This window comes from Gamsiella multidivaricata, assembly GCF_025024155.1.
Source record: "Gamsiella multidivaricata strain RSA 2152 chromosome Unknown BC939scaffold_8, whole genome shotgun sequence".
NCBI classification, from domain to species: Eukaryota; Fungi; Mortierellomycota; class Mortierellomycetes; order Mortierellales; family Mortierellaceae; genus Gamsiella; species Gamsiella multidivaricata.
This window is the reverse complement of record NW_026251716.1, coordinates 524,575-541,284: the sequence shown is the minus strand read 5'-3', so window position 1 is coordinate 541,284 and position 16,710 is coordinate 524,575. Positions and strand designations below refer to the sequence as shown.

Below are 16,710 nucleotides of genomic sequence, written 5' to 3'. Positions count from 1 at the left end.
AACTCAACCCAAACCAAACGAAGACAAGGACCAGACTGACCCAAAACCGAACCAAACCAAACGCGGCACGGAAACCTTCGCTCGTGCTCAGGTACCGAATCCTTACCAAACATGTCCCACCATCGCCGACCGTTTTTGGTCCCTTGCTCGGACTTCCGTGCTTGCAGGCTCTTTATCATTCGCCAACGCACTCAAGATGAGCACAAGGTTGCAATTGACCATCGATCCAAACGAAGTAACGAAGATGTTCAACAATGCCGTTGTATCGTGAGAAAATAAAAACGTGGACAACGTCCAGGACAGCATTCGAAAGCAAACCCCACGGCGGTAATAGCGGGTAACGATGACGGTGAATGTGATTGCCATCGTCATTGTTATGGAAGCAAAGTACTGCAGGATATCGCTCATTTGCATTCAAAGTCGAGCATTTGCAGCGATGGATAGAAGGGGTAGAAATGTGGTTAAGAGAACAAGTATTCCACCTGCAGATTTGCGATATCTGATCGATAAAGGGTTGATCTTGCTTCCTGCTTCCTCGCTTCCTTGCTTCCTCGCTTCCTTGCTTGCTTAAATCTCGGAAATCCGCACCATTTGAGGATCGGTTGGATAGTTGGGCGTAGCGCTGGGGCGGGAAGCACTTCTTTATTTCCATGTTCGCATGAAATGCTCACACATACATTATTATGAGATGACATGCATTTTGAGAATGGAAACCTTTTTCTTTCCCAAGAGGGATGGTGGGAATACAAAGTTCCCATCACGACTGGACCAACCAGCTTGCACTATCCACTCCAGATCGCGACGGTGCAAACCTTCGCTTGTTCCTGGCCACCTCCATTCGCTGAGTATTGTTCATTCCCCGCTAAGCCAATGTAGTCCACACAGCTGTATCAGCGCCTAGCTGCGACTACATATAGCGATGCTACTATGCTTTGTTGCCAGAATATTCTTTCGACATATACTCATTCCGTGAAACTGAATGCATCCGGCAGACGTATATCCTTTTTATTCATTTTTTTTTCTTGCTCCGAGTCTTATTGAACATTGGCGGGTTGCAAATTCAGAAAAAAAACTCCCAACGGGCGAAGTGATCGTTGTCATTATGGTGTTGCCAGCAAGTGAATTAGTGACTAAAGACGCTATCCAGGTATTCCTGATAGTTATAGCCGTCTGCAGAATCATGGCGCGGCATCGTTGACTGGAGGTAGCCCACAACAGCTGGAGGCATCATCGACTGCTTCAGATCCAGCTCGGTAACATATGGCTTGTCTGCGGCCACAATGCGGAATGACTCGCGCACTTGATCGGCAGATGTGCGATCCTCAGTGACTCCAACCATAAAGTTGATAAACTGCCATTTTGAGTCGTAAAAAAAAAAAAGCAATCCGCGTCAGCGATACTAAGGGGTCTCCCATACGATCATCTCCATTCACTTGCTTTGTTATTACCTGCTCGAAGGAAACTTCTGTTCCACCCTGGGCACATTTGGCAAACACGCCTGCAAAATCTTCGTCCTCGTACATGATACCCAAACTGGCCAGCGCTGCATTGAAATCGGATGACGATAGCGAGTTCATCTGGTTGTTGTCAAAGTGGCGGAAGGTACTCTCGAACTCCTCCAGCTGGCCGGGCGTGAGATTCGTCATGTTACGGGACACAATCTGCCACAAAGAGAAATACAGAGAAAAAGAAATGTCAACTACAGCAGGGCAAAGAGCGCGACGCATATCAACCACATCTCAATTAGAAGCATACCTGATTGGAAATAAACGCTGATTTCTTTTGCGTGGCCTGCTCCAATAGACCGAAATCGAACGATAGATCGTCTGCAGAGTAGATGGTGTAGTCGTTCTCCTCAATGTTGGCTTCGACACACTGATCATCCAGGGCCTGAATTCGCTCAAGCGTATCCGCCAAGGGTCCCAGTCGCGCGTTCAATTGACGCACATGGGTCAATTGACGCTTCATATTCACAAATAAGAATCAGATCCATTTGTTAATGCCACGATAAATATCAGCATGGTCCCTTCGGCGGCCATGCAGCTAACAACTGATCAGTTCGACTTACATCCAAATCGCCATCCAATAAAGTGAGCTCGTGCGAAATTGCATTCACCTTGGCTTGGAAGTCGTTCGCCTGCTTGGCAAAATCCTGTCTAAGCTTTTCCTTGATGCTGATTGGCAAAGTGGTGGAGATTAACATGCTGCAATCACATATTCTGAGATTCATAATAAATACCTCGAGTCTACTTACTCCCTGATCTTTGCGTTAATCAGTCGGTATCTCTTCTCCTCCGCAGCCAAGAGGCCTGTCCAGAAGTGATCCAGATCCTGTGAATGCGCATGCAACAATGTCAATAGGCGCCAAAGGATAATGAAAACACACAAAAGAACCTGTGATCACAAACGACTGAACATACCTCGAGTGTCAAGCCGCGGGGAGGATGATATGGCAGGAGGTCATAGGTCTTCAGCTTCGTCTGGATATTGCCTAGCAAAGTGTCAATATCGCGTTTTTCGGCCACCCAAGTACGCTTCAGAGATGTCTTGTAATTAACGAATTCGATCGACTGCCTTTTGGCATCAGCGTAGTCGCCTCGGAACGTTGAAGACTCCCACTCTGCCATCTTGTTATCAATAGCTTGCAGCAACTATGGCATAACAATAGTATCGCATCATCAGTGCCTCTGTGCTCTAAGTTGAGCCTAATCATCCCATATCAATTATTGGAAAACACATACCGCCTTCACGCGCCTCTCGTAGTCATTCTCCATCGACCAGACCGACTCCATGACCTCGGCAAACTTGGCGATTCGGCGGCCAGCTGTGTCAACCTTGCCCAGCTCAGAGAATGCATGGAAATACTGAGCAACGTAGGTCATGATGGAGCGCTCATCAGGCTTGGTGATATCGCACACATCCTCGACATCCAGTAGCTTAGGAATGTTCAGATGTTCAGAGGCGACATCAAATGCCAGTTGAGTATTGCGATGCCTATCTGTCTTGTCCAGAGAATCAAAGTCCAGCAGATCGGGGCGGTGGCGATGAATCAGCGCGCAGCTATGGTTACAATCAGCATGCATGATACAATCAGTAGCGACATCTTCCAGGCAGGAGCCGCTCACTCTGTTGACGGATGAAAATACCTACAATGCCAAGCCGTCAGCCCAACTATAAGTGAAATCCCGCACATTGACTTCATGGTACGGCGCAGTCTTACGCTGACACCACAGCAACAGACCCTCCTTGGCACTAAGACCCTCTTCACTATTGTCCAATGTAAAGGGATAAAGTTGACATAAGCGGAAGCACTTGCAAGGCCTATACAACCTGATTCTTCAGTCATCTCTTGATCTTACTTGATGTCGGCAATAGTGAATCTGAGAATAAGAGTCCAGATCATTCCGAGAATCAACTTCAAGTTTTCATCGACAATATCTAAAAAAAAAAAAAAAAAAAAAAAAAACATATTTTATAGAATGAGCTGGTTAGACGCTGTGGGTCACGATACTCATGAATAGTAGTGCGATCTGATTACCGCGGGCTGCAACATACCTTCAGCTCCAATGTTGGTCAAATTGACTCCGCGCGAGCGAATGAATTCGAGACATTTGTTGACATTCTCGACTTTTTGGATGCGCATCCTGGAGACTTTGTTGTACCGGCCCAGACTGGTATCACCGATAATTTCCTAGTTTCATATTGTGTGCATATCAATAAATCCAGTTCATATTCAAAGTCTTCATATGCACACGACCAGCTGGCATCTTACCAAAAGCTGAATCAGAGGCACACCATCGGACATTTGCGAGAGATTAGCGATTTCTGGATGGCCGCCCACGCTAAGCTTTGTGTTCACCCTGTGCGTAATAGTGTCGCAAATGATTAGCGCACAGTCAATCGAGAGGAAACAGTAGTTACCAGCTATGGGACATTGCCCCTCTTATCTTTCTCATGAGGGAAAGGTCGGTTGGTTTACCATTTTGTGAAAGCTTAGACAGGCCGGTCAGGAACAAGCGGATAGCGGAGTGGCGAATTAGTGTTAATGCCTTATGTGGGCTGTATTTTCTGCGTGACATCACGAGCTGTGGTCAATAAGCGTCACTCCACACCCGTTGACACGGAACAATGACCTACTCTTTTGCTGAACGGTCTCCCATGCCTTGTCCATGACTTTAGCTATAGTGCAAAAGAGTTCAATTGTAAGAAAATAAAGGGTTATGATCGTGCTCTTCAGACGTTGTTTTCAGGAACATAATCAAACAAGACGTATCCGCTCCGCAGGGACATGGTGTCGTAGACATGTATTAGGCTATTACAAGGCTTTGAATACACCCCGATATGGTTCAACGATTAGGACTTGTTGCTAATGGTTCCTTTACCTGTGTCTTCGACAACCTGATTGGCGGCGCTGGGCGCATGAAAACCATTGCCTGAGTTTGGTCCTGACATCGCGTTAGAATATGCTTTAATGCTGGGCAGAGGGAATGAATGAGGCTGAGAGGAAAAGGTAGAGGTATGTATACACGGCCTGGAGAGTGGAGATAGAGGTGAGGTAGGTTGAGATGAATAAAAAAAAAAGATTGTTAGAAAGAGTGTGTAGTGCGCGCTCTTCTTCACGGACTCCCTTTTGGTCTACAAGCGCCTTGCAGCAATCAACTAAAGAGGGTATATGAGGGCAACCAATTATAGAAAGATGTGGCTTTGTATCTCCAGGGAAGGGTTGAGCAGTCCCTTTTTGTTTTCGAGTTCAAAAGTCGCCGGTGTCCGACATTCCCTCTCTCCTCCCACCACCACCTCTCCACGCCCATCGCCATGTTCTCGCTCCGTGCTGCTCAAAGACTCGGCTCCAAGGTTGCCACCCCATGCTCCCAGCGCTGCCTCTCGACCCTTGGTCGTAGCAGTAAGTGACATCCTCCGTCTTCCTCAGACTCGGAAATTACAAAGGACAACACCCACACTGGCACACGCCTCAACAGGCTTTTCTTCACAAATCTCGGCGCTTCTACTTTCTTTCAGGGCCTCATTCAACTTAACCAACTTCAGCTCATGCCTTCTTCGGAACAGCTATGCAATAAGATCAACTTGTCCCTTTACCCTCCTATTCCTCTGACAGCTGAACGAGTTGCTTCTTTCCCAGTAGTGATCGTGGCATCGCAGAAAAACTAATATTGATCTCGCCCTGAAATCACTTCTGCTAGTGCTCGCCACCAACCCTGCCGCGGTTGCCCACAAGGTCGCAGTAAGTCTTTAAAAGCTTTGTGTTATCATGATATCTTTATAAGGGGCATTTTGATCTACTCAAAATGTATACTTATATCACTGTGCTTTTGTAAATTCAGACGTCCTTGGTCCAGTCGTCGACCGTTCGCTCGGCTATTGCTATCCCTCGTATGGCTGCCCGTCGTACCATGGCCACCGACAACAAGTTCAATCGCGCAAAGCCTCACGTCAACATCGGAACCATTGGTCATGTCGATCACGGAAAGACCACTTTGACTGCCGCCATCACCAAGACTCTTGCTGGCAAGGGTCATGCGAAGTTCAAGGACTACAACGAGATCGACAAGGCACCTGAGGAGAAGGCTAGAGGCATCACCATCTCGACGGCTCACGTCGAGTATGAGACCGACAATCGCCATTATGCCCACGTTGACTGCCCTGGACACGCCGATTACATCAAGAACATGATCACGGGTGCTGCTCAGATGGATGGTGCTATCATTGTCGTTGCTGCTACCGACGGTCAGATGCCCCAGACCCGTGAGCACTTGTTGCTTGCCAAGCAGGTCGGCATCCAGAAATTGGTCGTCTTTATCAACAAGGTCGATGCTATCGATGATCCCGAGATGTTGGAGCTCGTCGAGATGGAGATGCGCGATGTTCTTTCCACCTACGGATTTGATGGCGAGAACACCCCCATCATCGCGGGATCTGCCCTCTGTGCTTTGGAGCAACGCAACAAGGAGATTGGCGAAGATGCCATCATGAAGTTGATGGACGCTGTAGACACTCACATTGACACCCCCATCCGTGACTTTGAGAAGCCTTTCCTGATGCCTGTGGAGGGTAAGTTGATACATTTTTTTTTTTGTGTTATATACTCCGTCTTTGCAGGTCGGGAGTTCTAACGTTTTATTGGTCATAACTGATTGCGACTTGTAGATGTCTTCTCTATTTCTGGACGTGGTACCGTCGCCACCGGTCGTGTCGAGCGTGGTACCATTACCAAGGGTGCTGAGATCGAGATTGTCGGTATGGGAGCCAGCTTCAAGACTATCTTGACCGGCATCGAGATGTTCCACAAGGAGGTAAGCCTATTGTTGTACAAAGAAGATCTATATTCCAGACAAACAACGACTGACATGCATTCAATTTTTTATCTTGACATTAGCTCGACCGTGGTCAGGCTGGTGACAATATGGGTGCACTTCTCCGTGGTGTCAAGCGTGAGCAGCTCCGTCGTGGTATGGTCCTGGCACAGCCCGGCACTGTCAAGGCCTACAAGAAGTTTGCTGCGTCGCTGTACATTTTGACCAAGGACGAGGGTGGACGTCACACCGGATTCTTGAACAACTACCGCCCCCAGATGTTTGTCCGCACCAGCGATGTTACCGTTACATTGACGCACCCTCCTACTGAGGAGGATCCCGAGAAGATGGTCCTGCCCGGCGACAATGTCACGATGCAGTGCGAGCTCGTCAACGGCGTTCCATTGGAGAAGGGTCAGCGCTTCACCATCCGTGAGGGCGGCCGCACTGTCGGAACCGGTGTTGTGTCCGAGTTAGTGGAGTAAAGGGCTCGCTCTTTCTTTTCTTTCTTCTTTCATTGCTGGATTATGTGTGCTGAACGGGAAGAGGATAGACCATTGCATTCGCTTCCCCTTTAGAGATCTATCTGTAGAATAAATTATTTGTTGTTTTTTTAGGCATTATAATATACTGGATGCTTGTGAGTAAATGGATTTTGTGGTTAGGCTACAGTGTAGAAAATGACTCGTGCCACAAAGGACCTATCCAGAAATGCGATCCCAAACACCACACACACACAAAAAAGGAGGTGCTCTCGCACCAAGGGAAAAAAAAAAAAAAATGGCACCTGTAGAAGAAACACGCCTGGCGCCCGCTTCGGGGCAGAAAGGAGGACGATGCTATCGATTTCGTCATGGTCCGCGAAAAATGGCGAACGCGAAGACGAAGGCGCCCATGGGGACGTGTCAAATGACGGTTCCCATCTTGCGGGACGTGTGCGGCGTTTTTCCATGTGCTTGTGGGTCCAATTAGTATGCAATACCGCCTCGTTCCTGAGAAATAGGCTTTTGGTTTTTCACACCTTTATTCCTCCATTCCACCCACCGATCTTCATCCTCTCCCTCAGTCATCTCCTTCTCTCTCTTCCTGTCCTTCCTTCGGCAGGGCACCCTGGCAAGCTGGGCTGCTTTTCTTGATCGATCTTCTCTTTCTGTCCCTGTCTCTCTCGCTCATCATCCAACATCGTTTGCCCGAACACATCCTCTCTTCTGCAACATGGCTGCTCGGCCAATATCCTACAACGGCCAGCCCCCTGGCGCTCCTCCTCCTCGTCCAGGCATGATGTACCCTCCACAGTCCCAGCAGCAACTGCTCTACCGTCCACAACAACAGCAGCAGCAGCCGGTCCACCTCCAGCATCATCAGCCCAGGCCTATCCAGCTACAGCAGCAATACATCCCCATGCAGCCACAGAGGCCAGTATACTCAACTCCTCAGCAGCAGTATATCCCTCAGCATATGCAGTTCCAACAGCAGCACCCCGTGGCCTCTCCTCGGCCCCAGTTTGTTCAACGGCAGCCGTTGATGGTCGCGCCCTCACTACCATCCATGCCTCTCCCACAGTCACAGCCGACAACTCAAGCAAGACCTCCACCCTCCTATAATTCTAATATAACTACTTCTTCGGCATTGCCTCCTGGAGCGTCTGTGGCAGGAGGGCAGTACGTCCTCCGGACGCCTTCCTTGGGAGCAGCACCCAGCGTCAGTCTGGCCAATGGTGTTCGACCAGTCATGGTTCACCCCCCAGGCGTGTTCACAGCAGGACCCCCAACCGTGATCTCATCCCCAGGACTGACAAGGATGCCCGTAGCCATCGCGGGGCCAATGCGACCTATCTTTATCGGTACGTTTCATGGAAAGGGACTCTGATCCAATTAATTGGTCTCCAAATGGTCCCTGTACCGTTTGTCCGTATGTTGAGTGCATCCCTTTTGAGGATTATCCTGCAACTGGCCGCGCTTTTATGATGCCTAGCCCATGCGGTGTTATTTTGAAATATTGCAGTTATCTTAGCCTGGGGGACAATCGATTCCCCACATGAAGAATCCAGTTCGGTATGTCTGACAGTTTCTTGACACTCATAGCTGCTGGTCCTCCAAGCATCATCAAAAATCCTTCGAGGACAAAGGCACTTCTGGAGCGAACTGTACCTGTTATCAATGTATGAACCAGGCTATGATCTTTTTGTTTGTGATTGTACTGTATCACCAGAAAACTGGCGCGCACCAGGAAGCAAATATCGGCATCTAATCCTTCATCCTGATTTTCTAATTCACGGCCTTTGCGCATGCTCAGATTAAGCAAAAGTCCAACACGCTGCTATCCAACTTCTGGGGCGATGACATTGACGTGACAAAGGATGGACGTGTGGTCGACAAATCTCTCCAGGACCCATCTAAATCACCCAATGGCAGTGAAAAGAAGCAGCGGTCACCACGACAGACGGGTATTGTAGTCGGTATCGATTTCGGAAACACATACACCGGCGTTTCATATGCACACCAAGGCGATGGCGAGATGATCGATGTTGTCAAATGGTAAGAGATATTTTATCTGGAATGGTAGAGCATCTCGCTTTTTTTCTTTCTTTCTTTTTTTTTTATCGCAGAAAAAACTGATTTTTGACTGGGTATTCCGATTTGAATACATTTAGGCCCAGACATTTGAACGCCTATGCAAAGGTGCCTACCGTCAGTTTGTACAAGACGAACGAGAACAAAGCGTTTGTGGACTGGGGATCCTCTGCATTAGCTACCTATAAGCGATCCAAGACGGATCGCGTTCTGATCAGGGACTACAAGCTGCTTCTATTTGATCAGGGCGCGAGAGGTCGACTCGACAATGGACTCCATCTCACAGATGTGTTTACACAATACTTGCAGAGCATCCATCGACATCTCATGGAGGAGGTCAACAAGAGTCAGGTCCTTGCTGCTGAATCAGTACCGATTCATTATTGCATCACAGTACCTCAATCCTGGACGCTGCCCACGCGAGAGCTGATACTAAGATGCTATGTAGAGGCCGGCATTATCCTGCAAACACCAGCACCGAACATGACCGTAATCACAGAGGCGGAGGCGGCGGCAACTTACTGTCGGGAAAAGTGCGAGGAGTTTGAATCGCTCAAGGATAGCGACATATTTATGATCTGCGACGCCGGAGGATTAACAACGACGGTGACAGTGTTCAGGGTGGATGATGCATTGGGCGTCCGGCAGTTTGTCAGGATGTCGAGCTCACATGCAGAAAATTGTGGCTCGGTAATGTTGGATCGCAGATTTAGAGAATTGATCTTGTCGAAGCTGCAGGGTCTGGATATCGACGGCAAACCGACGCGACAAAAGGCATTTGAGACCCTACTCGAGGGATTCAGGGAGATCAAGTCGCAGTTCGATGGCAATTCGAGGGAGGAGATCAAACATATATCGGTGCCGATGGGTCTAGATGTTAAAGACCTGGACCCACCGCCGGCTTGGATGGAGGACGAGTATATGGCACTTAAGGGACAGGAACTGTGCGATCTTGTGTTTGACCCTGTTGTGGAGATGGTCCAGGAACTTGTTAACGCGCAGTCGAAGGTGCACCCAGTTTGTGCGGGCTTGTTCATGGTGGGTGGGTTCGGTGCCAACAAGTACCTACTGCACAGACTTGAGCAGGCAGCAGCGGCGATGAACAGGGATACTGGTAGCAATCGATCATCGTTCTTGAACGGGCTTTCTGAATCGATGCCTGAACTGAGGCTGAACGGGTCCTCTTGTCCAGGGGTAATCAAGAAGGTCATTATGGTCCAGAAGGCGGAGCTGGCGGTGGCTCGCGGCGCTGTGATTTATGGGCTCAAGAGCGCTTCACAGTACACCAAAGCTTTTCTTTAATCATACACCAATGCAATAAAGAATCATAAAATGAAAAAGGAGGGGGGACGTTTGTGGTACATGAGGATCCAAGATAGTGTGTTTATCCAAATGCACAGATCAACATAATGCGACTAGCACTGGACGGCCTAACATAGGGTTTACTAGCGAAACCAAACGCGTGTGGAACGTTGTGAGCAGACGCGCAGGGACCATCTGGGCTAGGGTAAACAAGAGTTTACAGAAAACAAAGGAGGAATCCGCCCCTTGGTTGGAACTTGGAGAATGAATGAGATGGTCACTTTCCCCTCACTCTCACCCCTCTTTTTTTTTCTTTGTCCGAATACTTGAGAGTAATGGCAATATGTCGACCTCTTTTTGTATCTCGAGCAGCCCGTTGTCAATTCCTCCTTTACCTCACTACAATAACACCACCTATAGCTGAACAATGAGGCGATCAGGAGTATCGATATGGACCCATCTGACCCTCTTGCTTGTATCGGCTGTGATCAACGTCCCGCCACGGCTCATGCTCAAGGGCAGCACCATCGTGTCCGTCTGCGCTATCGACGCCCATGCAGCAGCACCAGAAGCACCAGTAGCCGTAGCACCGGGCCAAAATTCCAGTATATCAAACAGCAGTACTTGCAAGGAAGAAAAATACGAATCAAATCCAATGTGTCCAGTACATCTCTCGTTGCTTCAGACCAACGTCATTACAATAGACCTCCTCCGCTCTATGGAGCCTAACAACACAAAAACACAATCTGAACTTCGGACAGAAAACGGTCCACAGGAAAGTTTCGCTTCAGAATCCCCTCAGAGACCAAACCAGGAGTCTCCTCGGAGGCTCATGTTGGCCCAAACGTATTATGCACGTCTGTCGGCCGAGCCAGGTACAGAAAAGGCCCGGGCGCAGCACATTGCTGTAGCGGCGGCGTTGAAGTCCTTGCCAGGACATGTCTTAATCCGGCATGAATTTGGTACGGATGAGGACGATGTCCTGAATGTGATCTCGTTCAAATTTGAGGGCGATACGGATGGTTTAGAACAAATCGCGGCTCTGGAAGGCGTCATTGGCATCTATCCTGTGGTAATAGGATGCAGTCTTCCCTATAGCAACATCGTAGTCATGATATGTCGATGATTTTTCTCTCACCTTTTTTCTTTTTGTCCATGTATGTTAGCGGACGCGAAAGAGACCCAAGACACTGCCATTGGGTGCGCTGAAGCGGACAAGGCCCAGTTTGCAATCGGCTCACGTTTTGACAGGAATCGCTAAGGTCCATCAGAAGCTAGGCCTGACTGGCAAGGGTATCAGGGTCGGCATCATTGGTAATGTTGGTTGTGTTATTTTTTTATCAACTACAGAACGCCCCATCATATCCTCGATAGCTAACCCCCTCCTTACCTTCTTGATCGACGTCAATTCAGATACTGGAATCGATTACAGGCACCCAGCGCTCGGCGGATGCTTCGGTCCAGGTTGTAAAGTCGCGTACGGGTACGATTTCGTCGGCGACGACTACGACAACGCCAACCCAGAGAAAGATACGCCTAAACCAGATCCCGATCCCATGGACTGTGCGGGACATGGCACCCATGTGGCCGGGATCGTTGCTGCCCGCAACGAGGGCCCAAACGCGATGGGTACACAAGTTTTTGTAGGCGTTGCACCAGACGGTAAGGATATATCTCTTTATTTTCGCGTTCAAGTATACAAATAGCCGTGCTGACATGCATTGATTGCTTTACTAGTGACTCTCGGAGCGTATCGGGTGTTCGGATGCAACGGCGAAGTCAGCGACGATGTTCTGCTGGCAGCGCTCAAGAGGGCTTACAGAGATGGCATGGACGTCGTCAACCTTTCGCTCGGCGGGTCGTCCGGATGGCCCGAGGAGCCCTTCGCGATAGCTTGCAGCGGATACATCACCAAGGGTCTTCATATTGCAGTGGCGAACGGTAATGATGGTGAGCAGGGACTCTTTGAAGATGGGGCTCCTGCAACAGCGGTTGGTGCTGTGGCGGTAGGAAGCGTCGACAACACACACTATTTGGGCACAGCCGTTGAGCTGGCGTGGCGAGCGCTTGATCGACGTAGCCATGTAGCGGGGCCTGCAGCAGGACAGAGAGATGTGGGTAGGGTCGGGTTGGTGATGGCGAGCGATGCGTCAGATATCCCGATGGCGTCGTTCAAAACCAATATTTCTTACGTGATCCATGTTCCCGCCAAGGATCCACTGGGGTGCGTCGCCTACAACGGTGCGACGCTAGAAAAGAGCCTCCAGGTGCCTCACTCTAGCATTGTGGTACTCATCCACCGTGGCGGATGCACATTCAGTGACAAGGCTAAATACGTCGCCAAGGCAAATCTTGGCGGTATGCTCGTCTACGATACCATTCCGGAGCAAAGACCGTTAGGCATGACCATCACTGGATTCAATATCTCGGCCGGTGGACTGTCCTTTGAGGATGCAACCGTGATTTTGGACGCTATCGAAGCGAGGGAAGGCAAGAGTAATTCGCAGAAGCTGGTGGCTCAGTTCTCGCGCGAGGACAAAGTGCTTAAACTGGCCAGTGGAGGCAAGGTCTCGGATTTCTCGTCCTGGGGACCTGATGCTCGGCTCAAATACAAGCCGGATATCGTGACACCAGGAGGCATGATCTACTCCACCTTTCCACTCGCCAAGGGTGGGTTTGCGACCTTGCAGGGCACATCGATGGCATCGCCCTACATGGCCGGTATCCAGGCCTTATTCCTCTCCAAGCATGGCAAGACCGATGCGACAAAATTGCTGAACATTCTGCAGTCCACGGCGACCCCCACCGTCATGCCGGGCTCGGCCACCGGTCTGACGCCAGTGTTCCAGCAAGGTGCAGGCCTTGTGTCGATGTATGGTCTCTTCTTGGATGACGAGCCTCCCACGGTCCTGTCGCCTACCGCTCTGTACTTGAACGACACCCAGTTTCAAAGACTGGATCACAGCATCACCTTTTACAATCCCTCGAACACAAATACGCGCTCCTGGACTATGGTGCACCGCCCAGCTCTCTCTGTGAACGGGTTCGATCAAAGCGGCAAGCATTTTTATACACTTGTGAATCAGTCCCGTCTGCGGACTTCAGAGGCGGGTGTTGAGACTGTAACCATGACACCGATGCAGCTGCGACTCACACCTAGGGCTTCAGGAACGATCCGAATCCATATCGATCCACCGAGAGACACCCTAGATATTGAGCAGCGGTGGCTCTACAGCGGCTTTCTCGAATTCCAGTGTCATACCGACACCGGTATTGAATGTGGATCTAGCTTTGTGTCATATGGAGGTATGCACGGTCGTTTAGCAGATATCCCGATCCTGAATCCGGAGCTTTCGTATCCGGCCCTGTCTTTGGATCGATATGTCAATGTAAGCGGCGCCAAGACTCGAGCCAAGCCCTACGAATCTTTAAATGATTCAGAAAAGATGCGCGACAAAGACCAAGGTAAAGGTAACGGTAAAGGGGGTAATCCTCACAAGAACCTCTACCGCGATCGATCCGAGCGTGTGGTGGTAGGCAAGGACAACGAAGACTGGGTCCAGATCTTGGTCTCTGTAAACTACCCAACAAGTCTGCTCACGATCGAAGCCGAATCTGTTTGCGACAGCGACCGTGGGGCTGGAGGTGGCAACGGTCGGATCCAGGTCAAGACCGAGCAAAAACGCGAGGAGGCAGAACAAGCGGTGGCGCAAATCAAACGACTGGAGAAACAAGGCGAAGAACAGGACATCCTGGATCAAGAACGATCCGTACTTGTCAAGAAAAGGTTGGCGCGGTCGGAGGAACTGGCGTTCATGCCTTCTGGATTATACATGCCCTATAAAGGCTACTCGCGCGTGATGCTGCAGCCTTCGGCTATCGAGGAGACCATACGGCTGCACCGACTGAACAAGAAGAACCCCAAGGACGGGGAGTCTAAATCTGTCAGTGATCGCAAGAAAACGGGTCGTAGGAAGGGGAGAGGGCGCCATGGCAGTAGGAATAACAAGGTTCCAAAACTCCATCATCGTGGTGGACAAAGAAAAGGGAGCAAGGATGAAAAGAAACTTGAGCCCGTCAAGGAGCCAAAGTCTGGACACCGAATGCCGTGTGTGCCCCGGATTCTAGGCTTGATCCCCAACGGCTTCAACTCCTGGAATATGCGCTCTGACTCCGCAGACGGTAATGGCTTCCAGGCGTTTGCGTGGATGGGCGATTTGCTGCTTCAGAACCACGAGGCTGTGGACGTGAGGAAACATAACGATGGAGACGAACTGGCTGTAGTAGACGGATCAGAAGATCTTACAGAGAAAGCTCAAGGTGGGCATAAGCATAGGACAAAGTCAGATTCTGCTAAAGACATGAAGATAGGCCAGATGGAGCCGACACGGAACTTACCTGACGGTCGCTATCGCCTGGTACTGAAGGCCCTGAAGCCTTGGGGAGTCCCTGGGCGTGCCAGCGATGTGGAGCGGTGGTCCAGTCCGGTTATCGTGATCAGGCGGAACAGGTAGCGCTCATTGCAGGCATTTGTATACCCCAAGTCAATGCCAATGAACAACTCCAATACAGTTTAAATGGATGAAAATGGAACAATGCTTTGGTGGTTTTTATTATTAAGGATGGTAATGATCCCTATCTTCACCTGTACTTATTCTGGTTACGACCTCCTCGTCGCTTGGGAACCTCTGGCAGCTCCTTCAGCAACGATGTGTCGATCTTGACAACCTTACGCACAGGTGCGACCGGTTCTTCGCTGTCGCTATCAGAGTCGCCTTCGCCTTTGTCATTATGGTCAACCTTCAGTGTCGTAATCTTGGGTGCGTCTAGCTTAACCTCGGGCTTCGCAATCTCTGCCTCCTCAACCTTCTTCGCCTCAGTCTTCTTTTCTTCTGTCTTTTTCACCTCCTTCTTCTGGGCGGCTTTCTTTCCTGCCGGCTGCTTCTTTTTCTCGACGCTCTTCTCCTCGACACTCTTCTCCACTGGTATTTCCCCAGTCACCACTGGTCCATCTACTGGTGCATTAGTACCGCTTCCCGACCCTGTGGCTGCTGCTACTGCTGTTACTGCCTCCTTTACTGCCTCCTTTACTGCGACTGAAGACTGCGCACGAATGGCTTTCCTTGCCCACTTGCCCAACTTCTTGGGCTCTCCTTCTGTTGCGGGCTGCGATTCTTCCTCAGCAGGCGCTGGCACTGCGGCATCCTCCTTCTTCTTGTCCTTCTTTGGCTGTTGACCCTTCTTCTCGTTCTGCTTTGGCTGCTGTTCCTTCTTTGACTGCTGTTCCTTCTTTGGCTGCTGCTCTTTCTTTGCCTGCTGTTGTGGCTTCTCCTTCTTGGATTGCTGTGCTACTTCCGTTCCACCTTTCTTCTTTTTATCGCTGTTGTTGTTATTGACTCCTTCCTTGGTCTTCACAGCCTCCGCCGCTGGGACAACCTTGGGTACCGTCTCAAAGAACATCTCCTCTTCCTCCACAGCTTCAATCTGCGCTGGCCTATTCGCATCCCTCTCCGCCGTCGCCTTTGCACGTCTTGCCGAGGGATCCGTTCCATCATCATCGTCCGTCCTGACTCTCTTCTTGGCGTTCATGATTTTTTGAGTCGTCAACTTGACGGACTCCTCCGTCGACATAGTGTCCTTGCTGATGATCTTGGCCTTGACCTGCTCACGCGCCTCCTTCACAAACTGCTGGATTTCGCCCGTCTCGATTCCTTCCCGGATCCTCTCACGGATCTCTGCACGGGCCTTGGAGACAACCGGGTCATCCACGTTCTCATTCGGGTAGAGAGAAATGTATTTTTGGGTCTTTGGATAATGTTGAATGTAGGCAAGGTCAAGCTTGAGCGATTCAAGCTCCTTCCGCTCGCTCTCGTTCGATTCCCAGTTCGGGTGCTGGCGTATAAATACTTTAATCCTGCGGTCGGCCTTCTTGGACTCTATATTTTCGTTGCCATACACGAATATGCAATTAGAGAACTTATTCCATCTGAATCCATCTCCATTGCTGCAGCAAACTGTCATAAAGATACGAGAAAAAAAAAAAAAAAAAAAGCTTGTACTGTTTTATCCACTTACCAAAAAACTTGACCATGCGATACTTCGTCGCCATCTTTTGCTCTGTCTGGTCGACCTGCTTCTCTGCGACCTGCAGCTTCAATGCCTCGATACGTCTCTCATGCTCTTGACGGATATCCGCAGGCATTTTTGGATTCTTGCTCAACAGTCTCAGGGTATCCCGGAGCTTCTTCTTCAACGCCGCTGCTCCCTCAGGGACCTCGTCCGCGCTCAGTTGCTTAGGCTTGGCCTGGTACGACTTCTTTTGAAATACCCCTGGTGCAGCGCGGTTGTAGGGCTTTTTCCCTCGCAGCTCCTTCTCGGGGTTCACGACCTTTTTTGTTGCAGGCATCGTCTTTGAAGTAAAGTGGGATGGAGTGAATGAAGGAGGCGAAGGGGTGAATGAAAGTGCTGTCAAAACTGTCAAAGTACGTGAACCAGCGATGGCTGCGAGCAAGTGCACCTCACGA

At 49.9% G+C, this 16,710-nt stretch overlaps 6 protein-coding genes across 6 annotated transcripts; 4 read left to right on the top strand and 2 right to left on the bottom strand.

Annotated features, from left to right (window-relative positions):
- Positions 1 to 1,123: 1,123 nt before the first annotated feature.
- BC939DRAFT_483161 (actinin-like protein) lies at positions 1,124 to 4,171 on the bottom strand (the record flags this gene model as incomplete). The annotated part of the gene is made up of 12 exons (XM_051559166.1): positions 1,124 to 1,351; positions 1,449 to 1,661; positions 1,756 to 1,962; positions 2,069 to 2,174; positions 2,255 to 2,331; positions 2,421 to 2,651; positions 2,742 to 3,060; positions 3,151 to 3,267; positions 3,360 to 3,438; positions 3,556 to 3,691; positions 3,773 to 3,860; positions 4,134 to 4,171. 12 exons carry the CDS (start codon positions 4,169 to 4,171, stop codon positions 1,124 to 1,126), a joined length of 1,839 nt encoding a protein of 612 aa, XP_051416102.1.
- Positions 4,172 to 5,393: 1,222 nt separating this feature from the next.
- BC939DRAFT_483160 (P-loop containing nucleoside triphosphate hydrolase protein) lies at positions 5,394 to 6,796 on the top strand (the record flags this gene model as incomplete). Its single annotated transcript, XM_051559165.1, has 3 exons — positions 5,394 to 6,069; positions 6,166 to 6,311; positions 6,395 to 6,796. The coding sequence occupies 3 exons, from the start codon at positions 5,394 to 5,396 to the stop codon at positions 6,794 to 6,796; spliced, it is 1,224 nt and encodes a 407-aa protein (XP_051416101.1).
- Positions 6,797 to 7,323: 527 nt separating this feature from the next.
- BC939DRAFT_440156 (uncharacterized protein) lies at positions 7,324 to 8,418 on the top strand. The gene is made up of 2 exons (XM_051554046.1): positions 7,324 to 8,222; positions 8,396 to 8,418. Exon 1 carries the CDS (start codon positions 7,527 to 7,529, stop codon positions 8,178 to 8,180), a length of 654 nt encoding a protein of 217 aa, XP_051416100.1. The 5' UTR covers positions 7,324 to 7,526; the 3' UTR covers positions 8,181 to 8,222; positions 8,396 to 8,418.
- BC939DRAFT_304808 (uncharacterized protein) lies at positions 8,275 to 10,227 on the top strand. Its single transcript, XM_051551418.1, has 3 exons — positions 8,275 to 8,472; positions 8,607 to 8,848; positions 8,965 to 10,227. The coding sequence occupies exons 1-3, from the start codon at positions 8,368 to 8,370 to the stop codon at positions 10,184 to 10,186; spliced, it is 1,569 nt and encodes a 522-aa protein (XP_051416099.1). The 5' UTR covers positions 8,275 to 8,367; the 3' UTR covers positions 10,187 to 10,227.
- A 386-nt stretch (positions 10,228 to 10,613) lies between these two features.
- Positions 10,614 to 14,700, top strand: BC939DRAFT_525844 (uncharacterized protein; the record flags this gene model as incomplete). Its single annotated transcript, XM_051561337.1, has 4 exons — positions 10,614 to 11,258; positions 11,353 to 11,500; positions 11,600 to 11,848; positions 11,924 to 14,700. 4 exons carry the CDS (start codon positions 10,614 to 10,616, stop codon positions 14,698 to 14,700), a joined length of 3,819 nt encoding a protein of 1,272 aa, XP_051416098.1.
- Positions 14,701 to 14,770: 70 nt separating this feature from the next.
- BC939DRAFT_490015 (uncharacterized protein) lies at positions 14,771 to 16,686 on the bottom strand. The gene is made up of 2 exons (XM_051559437.1): positions 16,262 to 16,686; positions 14,771 to 16,122 (listed from the first exon to the last, which is right to left on the bottom strand). The coding sequence occupies exons 1-2, from the start codon at positions 16,590 to 16,592 to the stop codon at positions 14,828 to 14,830; spliced, it is 1,626 nt and encodes a 541-aa protein (XP_051416097.1). The 5' UTR covers positions 16,593 to 16,686; the 3' UTR covers positions 14,771 to 14,827.
- Positions 16,687 to 16,710: the final 24 nt, after the last annotated feature.